The 12,157-nt window shown below is 34.8% G+C and overlaps 1 protein-coding gene across 1 annotated transcript; it reads left to right on the top strand.

The window, feature by feature from the left end:
- Positions 1–414: 414 nt before the first annotated feature.
- On the top strand, positions 415–9,997 carry LOC139906377 (uncharacterized). The gene is made up of 2 exons (XM_071891152.1): positions 415–448; positions 7,282–9,997. Exon 2 carries the CDS (start codon positions 7,289–7,291, stop codon positions 9,857–9,859), a length of 2,571 nt encoding a protein of 856 aa, XP_071747253.1. The 5' UTR covers positions 415–448; positions 7,282–7,288; the 3' UTR covers positions 9,860–9,997.
- Positions 9,998–12,157: the final 2,160 nt, after the last annotated feature.

The raw sequence follows: 12,157 nt of genomic DNA, 5'->3' as shown, positions 1-12,157 counted from the left end.
GAATTGCTGTTTGCTTATTTTTCTTTGATCATATATTTATTAATATTAATTATTTTGTCTCTGGTTCGAACGCATTAGTCATTACATAACTCGTAAGGGAGATTATTATTTGCATTCAATAAAGGATGCAATTCTTCACCCCCGGCCAGCTTTATCCTTTACTAATTTTCCTAGTTCGAGTAATTCCAGTACAAACTTTCCCTATTCAAATTTTCCCTATGCGAGCTCTCCTCACACCGTTTCTTTTGTTTATATTGACAGTTTAAATGTGAGTCTTGGTGTGTGAGTGACCAAAGCAGTTGTTTTTGTCCTTTCAAAATCATAAAATTGTAAATACTTTTTATATGATGATATTATCCTCCATTAATTTAATGATCGGGAAGGGATATGTTTACCCTTGAGCGTAGATGATTGTAGATACTTCGTCAATCACAAACTTAAAATTGAGGTGAGTAATTAATATCCAACCAAAATCGAATAAAATAAATGCTCCTTCTAGTAAACGCAGTGAGTTCATAAATTTTGAGTGTAATTGAGTTGATATAAAGAATATAGGGGTGACAAGGATTTGTACTTGGCCACTAGGCTTTGTTAGGGAGACAAATAATGCATATTCTGATTTCGATAAGTTTTATGCAGCTATAGTATGTGGTCTATTAGTAGATGGTGTGTCTATATCCGGAGGTATAAAATCAACTTATTAAATGTTATGGCTGTTTCGGCGGTTGATTTCCGCCGGAAATACCAATTTTGCATACTTTTTCACCTCTATTTTCCTCCTCTATGGCAGGGGTCGGATAACTTTTTTTAGTAGTACTCCAGAAGAACTTTTTGTAAAATTTATTTAACCAAACTAGGGAGGGGTGTCTGCAAAATTTTATAAATATATAATTTTTTTTTATAGTGGCTTAGCTTGGTTTTTTGAACTTTTTTGCTCCATTTTGATGGAATTACCTATAGAAAAGAAATCATAGAAAAAAAAATGTCGTTTGTTTTCTCATGATATATAAATTTTTATTTTTTTTTTCAAATCTGTAATTTTTCCAAGCCACTCCATCCCCCCTTTGGACCCCCCCCCTGTTGTGACATGCCATTTAATTACACTAGGAAGTAGAAGTCCTTCTTCATGGCATGGAAATAATATCCACTCCCAAAATTTTCTAAATAACCCTATTTGGGGTGATTTACCCCCTTTGCCCTGAACACTGCTCTATCGAAATCAACTTTTTTTTTTTTTTGTGTAAGACTTTTCTTGATTAAGTATTATGATTTTCTTTTTTTGTTTGTTTTATGAATCATGATATTATTATATTCATTTTAAAGTTTTTCATAAAAAACTTAAACAAATTTGGAAATATAACAGTCTAAATTATGGTTGCAAATATTACACATAAATTTAATATTATCAAAAAACTCAGTGTTTTCATAATAAATAATTTCAATCATAAATACAAATATATCTTTTTGACTACCACCATTTAAGAATATTGCTCTGGGATCTGTATTTTGTGTAATTGTTTGATATAGATTCCAGGAAACGATTCAAATTAAATAAATAGAATCTGAAGGATATACAAGGCCTCCTTGGATTAATCATATTGATGAAAGAATCTTTGACTGTTTGAGACTCACCATCCAGAAATCCTTTTTCAAAATTGATATTCGGAAATTCATTGGATGAACAAAATTTGGATTGAAAACAGTTACATGACACAAATTTCTTGAGGTTTCGAGCTAACATAAAAAATAATGAATTTAAGTCAAGTTCATCAAAATCACATTCCAGTAAACTATCAACATCTAACACTGACAGAAGCTTTACCGAATTTTTCTTACTATGGGTTGGATCTTTTTTCAAACAAAACATGCTTAATATCACTTATTTTCATTTTAGAGAATTTGATAAGTGTTCTAGATCTTCCAAATCTTGCTTCAATGAAGTCACATACCTAAAATGACTACCTAGGGAAAATCCTATGTTTGAAGAAGTTCCTGAATAAGCTCTATTTAAGCAAAAGTTGAGTGTTTCACAGCAATCAAAGTTTCCCTTAAAACTCCTGGTTTTTTACTCAACGCGTACCTCTTTATCCAATATTCAAAAGCTATCAAAAATATGATTTGTTCATCGTCCATATTTTGTATAGGATTTTGAAGGTTATCCCTTTTCCTACAGCCAGTGATGGGTGATCCCATATTCAATATGTTCCAATAACTAGGAACCACCTTTAGAAAAAGGATTGTATTAAGAAAATGGGGATGGATTTTTGATTACATCTCAAGGGCATCAATACTGATGTGATGTAATAGAGAATTAGCTAACTTGACATTGATTTTTTATTACACTTGGACGGCAGTCAATTTAGGAGCATATTTAATTGAATTTCCGACTTCAATGTTATATAGAGACTCAAGATTTTCAAACTTTGGAGATCCAATTTCAATGTCACGGAATTTAGGACATTCCAAAATTATTCCATCGACGAAATTATTGAATATGTTCTTAAAATTATGGGTTGAATCAAAAATATTTATGAATATAATACGGTAGACTACTATTACTATTAGTTGCCTTGTAACTTTGAAGAACTGTATCTAACCATTATACGTACAACACCATTATCTCAATATTAGGTATAGTTTTATAGTTTAAAAAAACAATCAATATATCCAAGAAATCAATAATATATTAAACATAAGTGGATATTATGTACTAATCATGAAATACATATATGAAAAAAATAAAATTAAATTAAAATCTTAATTTTTCATTTAGGTTCAATGTAATTATCATGCTAATAGAACCGAAGATAATGCATTGAATAGGCCTCTATTGCCTTGTGATTTTTAGTATTCTCTCCAGAAAGATATAAGATAGTAAATATTAGAATGTTACTCAGGAAATCAAATTTTCTATAGCATCCCCATTTCATATTGCATGCAATAATTTGAAATACAGAGCAATAACAGTTCTACAACCATTAATAGGAAGGATTTTGAAATTTATACTCGCCTAGCAATCTCAATAATGAAATAGCATTGTATGTCCAAAATAAAACCGAATGAATCAAGAAAATAGAATAAAAATGACGGAGAACTCATAAACAAGGAATGTAAATTTTGAAGAATATCATTGATGCTTTATTATTTTTTAATCAATACTTAAACAATCGTATTATTATTTTGTTACATAACTCAAGAGGTTTGTTATATATTTTGTAAAACACATAATCACTTAACAGATCCAAATAACTATTGTTATGTAATAGCAGACTCTTCCAGAATGGCAGGTTTATAATTGGTTTTCTTGTTGTAATAGACCCTGTTGAGGTTGCCAAACTCGGGGACAATTGTTGGATCAATTATCAGTCCCTTTATATCTATTTGAGCTATGATGTCAGGCCTTAGACCTAAACCATCTCCTGCCCTACCGTTTGCTCAACGAAAATTTCTCAACTATTCATTTGGAGCCTATCAACAATGATAGATACCATCAGGGGATTTTGTTACCACCTCCTTCCCGCAAACTTTGCGCAGATCTGCCATACATAGGAGTTTATGGGCTTTATTCCCGTACATCAAGGAAAAGTCTTAGTGGCGTGAGCAATTATAATACTCTTACAATAAAGGGATTCCAGGGCTCCACTTCGGACCAGTAGACACCTTGTAAACTTCGTTTGGGATATTATCTTGTCAACATGCCTATTTGCTTCATCTTGAAGTCCACGAACTTAGCTCTTCAAACTCAGCCAGCCATATTTTCTCTTGGATTTTATGCGTAGGAGCAGTCTGAGGAAAGATATCATTCTTCTAAGACGAGTGTCTATAGGTCTCACGCAATTTCCTTTCCATGTCTAGGTTATCTGCTCCAATTCGAACAAGGACCTTATCCTTAAACTTCCCCGTCAACTTTCCTAGTGAATTAATCCTCAAACCACCGAGCCTATTTGGAGCAGGTAAAATAACTGTGGAGCCATTGACTCAAACACAGACTGTTTCGAATGGCTCGACTGCATTGTTATTTACCCTAGGATGGGTCAGCATATATACCAGTCTTGGTATTATGAAACTGGAAAGGAATTGAAGTTTCCCTTTAGATGTTAAGTTTACCAATTTTAGGTGTTTGAGCTAGCACTTCAACTACTCCTTAATAATCACCTTGAAATTACCAGATGGGAGGAAAGGAATATCCAAGTACTTATCAGGAAATGTTTTTAACAGAGCTATTAACGTGTTCTTGCCATCATATAATGACACCGTACTTAGTGACTTTTCTAAGTTCAGGCAAAGTCCTGATTTTACTGCTTCTCTTTAAAATGAAGTGTCCGATAATATATTGTTCTTACTCTTCGGAGTTTGCCCACAATGTACAAAGACGCCTTGTATTAGTGCATGGATACTCCAAGGATGAGGCAAGATAATCATTTAAATAACCAATAAGTAAGGCCAAGAGAGTGTGTCGATACAGTTATGAGTTGAAAGCGAATCTTTATAAGCATTTGAAGGTTTGTTCGAAGAGGTTGGAGAATTTGCGAGTTAAAAGACCATCAAAGTTATCTGGAAACTTTAATGCTTCTTGACTCCAAGAACAGAAGTTCAATGTTGGAGTGAATCACTTTCTTAACTTTTACACTGAACATGTGAAGATATATTTAAAGCCTATTACCATCAAAAGTTACGATGACTTTATTAAAGCGGTACGAAGTATCTTGAGTGGCATGGATCCTGTGTTGGATATTGATGAAATGTTCTCAATCGATCTTTGAACTGTATTCAAGCGAGCTAATTTTCGCAGCAAGTTAAAGTGTACCATAAATGTACACTTGGAGAAGAAACCAAGTTAGGCATGTGAACTCTGTTTGAGAGACTGGCGTAGGGGCGCAATCAGTAACTGACCTAACTTGGGAGAGATAAGCAACAGGGAGACTAGCTAGTGCTGTCTTTACAGCTTCTTGCTTTGGTGCTTTTTAATTGTTCTCTTGCCTCTCCCTGGCTGATGCCTAACACCGGGATCCAAAAAGACGTCTTCACCGTTCGGAGTGGCTAAAATCACACAACCGGTGGAGGTCCATCCACCAAAATGCTTAACTATCGTAGTAGTGGGCTTTGAAGAACACTCTCCCTCAAGCACTCTAAGGCAAAGACTCTTAGCTCTTATATTAGTATTTCCTAATTATACTCATAATTTGTTTAGCTAGTTTATTTACTAATTTTTGTTTTGAATCTTCCTATTTTTTGGAAGGGCTATAGCCCCCCTAAACTCCCTCTGCTTGCATCCCTAGCTTAGCTTTTTACAGCTAATTATTTATGACTGGAAAAAAAATAAGCACTCACGTTTTCCTTAATTTCCATTGATAGAGGTAAATCTTCTTCAGATTATCCATTTATAATATCATTACCTGAGTAGTCCATTTTGAGATGTATATTGTAACTTATTATCTTCCTAAGACCCGTAATAATCATTCATTATATATATTGTAGCATAAAAAATATGTACGTCCTTACTCTCAGAATATTGATTTGCAAGTGAGTATTTCAGAATTTGGTAGGAGCTAATTTTACAAAAAAAAGACCTCCGAGGTCATTTGAGGCATGGATGTGGTATGTTTCAAAAAGTTCAAATATTGATATTTAAATACTGGAGCTTGTTTCTTGCTTGAAAAATTACTTGGAAAAAACTCTTTCCATTTTGGGACCATATCATGGAATTAATTATTAGTACAGTTTTCCAAGATTGTTTGGACGGCACATCTTTTCACGAAGTTCCATTAATTAAAAATTAAAAGTAAATTGGCAATTGACTAATAAAACGAAGTATGAATATGGAATTGCAGTTAAACAGGTGGCTAAGCTTGTCGAATACATACGACAAGGCATTGATAACGAAGATTTCGTAAATAAATTTCCAAGGAACGATAATACTATTAGAGCTAGTCATAATATCTATTGGTGCTACCCATACGCGAAAAGTTAAATTTATGATACCTGGTCAATACACAATCCTGTTGGCTATCAAAAGTATTCTGTAGTAATAAAATCTGGATGATTAAATCCGAATTTAAATTAACTCCCAGAGAAGAACAATAAATGAAGGACAGATTTGTTTTATATTAAAAACATATTTAAAAGTTTGGATCAATGCATCTAAGGCCTCAGACCTTAATTTAATGAAGTCATTAATAAAAATATTAATAGTCAAATTTCCAAATCAACATCATGCAAACTTTCCAGACATTTATGGTACTTGATGGAAGAACTTGCAAGACTCGCAATTTTTGATGGTCGAGTAAGTTTTTCATCGAAAAGGCGAATGCTAAGCTCTTTATAAGTAAATAATAGACAGCAATAATAGTTCTATCATAAAGGTGTACATAAAAATTTAGAAGACTTTGTCACAGATAAGACAATTTTATGAAAATAATGACCTTCCTTATAGATTTTTGGAAGCTGATCCTGCATCATGGAATAATTGCAAGCCGGCATCAGAAATAATTGGATCTCTCTCAATGATCTTGCCGAAAGGGGAGTTGCCCTCTTACGAGAGTATGGTGGTTGTTTAGCTACATCTAAATATTAATAAAAATTGTTCAAACGTTGCGAATTTTATTCTTTTATAAAAAGGAACGCATTTGAAGCCTTTTTTTTTAAGTGGTTTAATTGCCACCCTAATCTCAAGAAATGTGGAGCAATCTTACGTTATGGTTTCTCTAAGGATTCTCCAGTTTATATTAACTTCAATTGTTCCTTATATGCAAAAGATACAATGAGTCCAGAACAAAGTCTATCGAATTACAAACAATTTCGGGAAGAAAATATTCGTTGAAACAGTGAAATATTGATTGAACTGGTCTTAAAATAATGAGATCAAGTAAATAATGTAAATATTATATGTCCTCTATTGGTAAATCTCTACATATGTGACAAGTAATGATAGGAAACCGAGGAATAAAGATCCGTAACTACAAAAATGAGCAAAATTGATCAAGCATGTGTATCAGGGATTATAAAAATGAGTAGGCCTTCTATGACCAGAAAAGATCAACTCATTCAAGAAATCGGTGCAATAAGAAAACAGGATGCACATCTACACGAAAAAGTGAAAATCTTCCAATCGGAAAATAGGTTATTATAACCAAATGTAATTTTAAGGAAGAGATGAAAGGACAACTTGAAATCTTCTTTCCGTTTGATTTCATAGTAATAACGTTTATACTTGATAGTTTTATATGAATAGGGAAGTGCGTTGTAGAACATACATAATAATGTATTTTTTTATGTTTTCAGACTAAGTATGTCCGAGTTTGTATTTAAGAATGTTGCTGCCTTCAACTCGACAGCAGTTTTAGACCGTGATGACGACGATGTATCGCCTAATTGCATTGAGAGTTTAAGATGTAGTTTACAGACTTTATGGAATGTACTGGCCATCGATTGGAATGCCTCTACCATCACCCTGACTGCTCAATACTTTATCGAGAAAGAAATAGCTTATAACAAAGTATTCTTTAATAGATCGAATTATTTTTGGTTCGGCAAAACTGATCGTGTCATCCCTCACGACGTTTTTCATATTTATTATGGTAAGAACCAATTATGTGTGGATCTAATGCAATATGTGAATTACATCTACTTTACCAGAGGGACCTTGGGAATGGATAGGGTGCTTAACTTACTGTGCTCACATCTTAATATGCCACCTCAGTTAGCTGAGAGATGCTTTTATTCTGTTTTTAGTGGAGCATTCATCAATGATGTCTCTGCTCTATATGCCAAGTTCTACGTCTTGTTTTTCACTGTTCAAATATTGCATAAACAAGGACATGTTTTTACTCTTAATCCATTGAATGTATTAACGTATCGTAATATTCAAGCGCCTGCTGAAGAGGATGCTGCTGCAACCAACTTCATTACTGATGCGGCTGAAGGACACTTGACCGTCTTAAAAGCGTGGTTCACAAATGCTGAACTACATATATTGAATACTGTATGTACAGCTTGGCCAGCTGGTATTGTGGTTTCAGGTAACCATCAAAATATAGGATTCTTTTTCGACATCCCAGCTATTGAAGGTGTCGTATATGGTGCACTTCATGAACCACCACTTTATCCTGTTGATATGCCAAGTTCAAAATTGATTGTAGCTACGGCTTTAAAGCTGGCCAAATTTAGGCATGAAGAATCTAGCCTCGTTTCAGGATACTACAAAGCGATAGACCTATTCTTTGGGTTTACTAGCTTACGAGGTAGTAGAGATACTCAGGATGCGCAAGCTCCGAACAATGTATCCGCACTTCTGATAAATGAAGCAATAATTAGAGGAGAAGCGGCTGCTACAGAAAGAGCAAGATTTTCTCAACCGCAACAAGTAGCAGCAGGCAAAGCCGCTGCAAACACCGCAGCAGGTGGTCAACATGCACAAGGCGGTGCCGGTGCTCAAGGAGGTCCTCCTGTCCCAGGGAATAAACAGCATGAAAAAGAAGACTTATTTGGAGAAGACGATCAACCCAATCTGACTGATGAAAATCTTTATGAGAATGAAGATTACTTAATGAATATCGATGGAGAAGATGAGGACCCAGACAACAGTATAAATGTTGATTACTACACTGCTAGTTATCAGATTCTCACCTGTCGTTGGCCCAAGCCACTATTTACTAATTTAATTTTAATTCTGGACAATATAGTCAGTGGAAGTAGGACCATGAAATGTTTATTTGATGAGTTTGAATTCTTATCGGTCATGACACCTGATGATGTTTGGATTGTTGGTTTTCTAATTAGTAGAATGATCAATCTTGGAGTAAGTCTTACATTACATAGTGTAAATATTACAGGAAATGATTTAATGAGACACTTCTCAAGTACAGTGTCCCAAAAATATGAATTGGACTCTATTTTAGAATCCATTTTTCGAGGTGACCGAGAGTGGGATATTCCTACTTTGTACGGTGTAATGGCAAATAATGTTAGACAGATTACTCCTTTTCAACTACCATTACGCCCTTTCAATTATGAAAATTGGTCACCAGATGTGTCTGATGCTGGTTTTAGGGATAGAGTTAGATACTTTTTTAATGTATGGTGTCCTTTTACAGTACCATACCTTGTGGAGCTTGGAATAGCTCCTCTTCTTATGAAGTGGCCATGTCAATGGGCCTTAAGTGAACCCGGTGCTGTTATGCCCCATATATTCAAGTCTATTAGCGAAAAGGATAGACGAATTAGAGAGTGGCACGCAGCAAAAGGTGCTAGTATGGCTGGCTACTTCATTGAAGCTGGTGGGCCATGCGTATTAGACTGGAGGTCGGGGATGAGTATTAGCTATTGGCTACAATCAAACATCAATCCAAGCGTTGAACCGACCTTCCATTTAATATCTGTCCATAATAATGTTGACAGATGCTTTGACTTGAGTGAAAGGGTGCAACTGAATGTTGGATTTAGATGGGACACACAACTACAATGTCCGAAAATAGGTAGTTTTATCACATACAACTACCGTACTTTGAATGTACTGATTCCGTACCTCAACCAAGCCACCTCAAATGATAATAAATCAATCATTCATATGATGGCAGCAACAAACGTTAAGCCACTAAAGAATGGTGGTGTCAGAATACCTAGGTTCAAAGGTGCTGCTACCTACATAAGTATGGAAATAAATTTAGGTCGGCTAATAGCAGATAGTTCAGAAGAAGAAGCAGATAATTCAGAAGATGACCATTCGAAAGAAGATAATAATTCAGAAGAAGAAGATAATTCAGAAGAAGAAGATAATTCAGGAGAAGAAGAAGATAATTTAGAAGAAGAAGAAAATAATTCAGAAGAAGAAGAAGATAATTCAGAAGAAGAAGAAAGATAATTCAGAAGATGAAGAAAATAATTCAGAAGAAGACGATTCAGGAAAAGAAGAAGATAATTCGAAAGAAGATGATAATTTAGAAGAAGAAGATAATTCAGAAGAAGAAGATAATTCAGGAGAAGAAGAAGATAATTCAGAAGAAGATAATTCAGAAGAAGAAGATAATTCAGGAGAAGAAGAAGAAGATAATTCAGAACAAGTCTATTCAGGAGAAGAAGATGATAATTCAGGAGAAGAAGATGATAATTCAGGAGAAGAAGAAGATAATTTTGAAGAAGAGGCGCAAGAAGACGTTAGTGACAAGGGAGTTAAGAGTAGTACTCCTCTGAAATTAAATATTACTCAGGATCCACGAAAGGGAAAAAATACTCTTCCTTGTAAACAAAATCAAAGAAGAAGCATGCTGGTAAAAGTAACGATAATAAATTATATGACTTATAAAAACAAGTCCAGCTGTTACAGAAGTCTGTGGATAAATACTTTAGTTCTGCAGAGCTCAGAAGAAAAAAATCAAGACTTATATTTGTAAGAGAAACTGAGAAAGGTGTCTGTGGTTGTCGGAAATGCAGTTCAAGATATTGAATTATTAATAACTATTTTAGTAGACTTTAGTGATAAGAACAAAAAATATGACTCATCGTGGATTACTATCAACTTTCAAACTTTAAGTGTGTGCAATAGTTTTAAGGAATATTTAAATTCTTAATTTTCTAAATTTAATTTAATTATATTGGCTTACTGTACCTAAATTCTTAATGTTACGTGTGTATCTAAAAATATAAATTTCGATGTAAAATGTGATATTGTTATTATTATGACAATATTTAATACTAGCAAGATAGTATAAAGTGCCACAACGGTTGTCCAAGGCGGTAAAAGAGTCAAGCTGAGGTTGGGTATACTTCAAGAGGATCCCTTGAGTGGGTGGATTTTTATTGTGGTCATGGAGTTTGTCATAAAAGCAGTTAAGACTCCTTTTTAGAGTGTGATATCCCTAGGGCCCTCATACCTTGTAATTGCATAAGCTGATAATACGGTTCTCTTGGGACGTGACAGGAGGCTATTATAGATTGTAGTAGACCTTTTCGAAAAATCAACTGCTTAATTTTGTTTCAGGTTGAACATGGAAAAATCAAAAATCTTGGCATGATTGGAAGTTGAACAAGCAACACTTTTTAGGGAACTGTAGGGAATTCGAGCATAACAGCTCTCTCCCGTGATAGTGAGCCGATAAGTTACCTAGGTGTTCCATTTCTTACCCCCCGAAAGTGGCAATTACCCAGTAAAAAAAAGTTAGTCTCTTTCTTGGGGAACTTACGGAAAAGTAAGCTAAAGGTGAAAAGAAAGTTGGAGGTGGTATCGTGGTCATAATCGAAAGAATAGTCTATCAAATAACACATTCTAGAGTCACCTCTCGGTCGATTTAGAGGATGGATACAATCCATAGGCATTGGGTTAAAAAAAGGACATCCTTCCACAATGCACCAATAAAGTGCAGAGATCTTGGCATTCCTTCCATAACAAGGAAAGCTGGCTATTTCAAAGGATGGAACATTAAAAAGAGTTGGTACAAATGGACCAACCCTTGAGGAAAAGTTGCGTGATGTCCTCTCACTAACTGCTAGGAGAGATGAGATTTGCCCAAATGAAAAATTTAAGAGGACCCAGCTCCTTACAGAAGTTGAAATGTCTTTCAGAAACGCCACATCGACGGTGTTTCTGATGCATGATACTCATCGCACAGTCAGGGGTAATTGAGTATTTAGCCTGGGTGAACAGTAATAACAATCGAAAAGATATCCTATGCCCTTGGTGTCCACGTCTAAAACCAACTGCTTGCCATTGATGACAAAAATGTGTAGGTATGAGAAGGCATGGGCATACTTGCATTGTCTATCTTGCCATGAATGAGCTGAAATTTGTAAGGTAGTCGGTTCTTCATGACAGGATTATAGGAGGGGAAATGGGGTTTAACCTCAGGCCTTAACGTGTAGTGGCGAAATAGCGGTGATTATATCCTCTCTATTATTTTAGAAATGGGCGACCTGAATCGTAACTACTGAATAATGAAGGACAAATACAATCCGACAATCCTCATAAGTTCTAATGAGGAGTTACTCAGATAAGAGTTTCACAAAGTTAAAGTGGTGCTACTAATCATCAACAAAAGTGGCGCATTTGATTTTCGATCAGCCAATGATTGAAAAAAAAACATTGATTATAAATAAGAAGGTAGGTGCAAAAATCCAAATTTGCTTCCTGGATCAAATTATTAGCCTGATGGAGGAAAGCTGGAAG

Source organism: Lepeophtheirus salmonis, chromosome 9, assembly GCF_016086655.4.
Source record: "Lepeophtheirus salmonis chromosome 9, UVic_Lsal_1.4, whole genome shotgun sequence".
NCBI lineage: Eukaryota > Metazoa > Arthropoda > Copepoda > Siphonostomatoida > Caligidae > Lepeophtheirus > Lepeophtheirus salmonis.
Note: the sequence above shows the minus strand (reverse complement) of the source record. Positions and strands in the feature narration are given on the sequence as shown.

Coding starts and splice junctions, on each gene's coding strand:
- LOC139906377 (XM_071891152.1), top strand. CDS start 7,289: ATGTCCGAGTTTGTATTTAAGAATGTTGCTGCCTTCAACTCGACAGCA.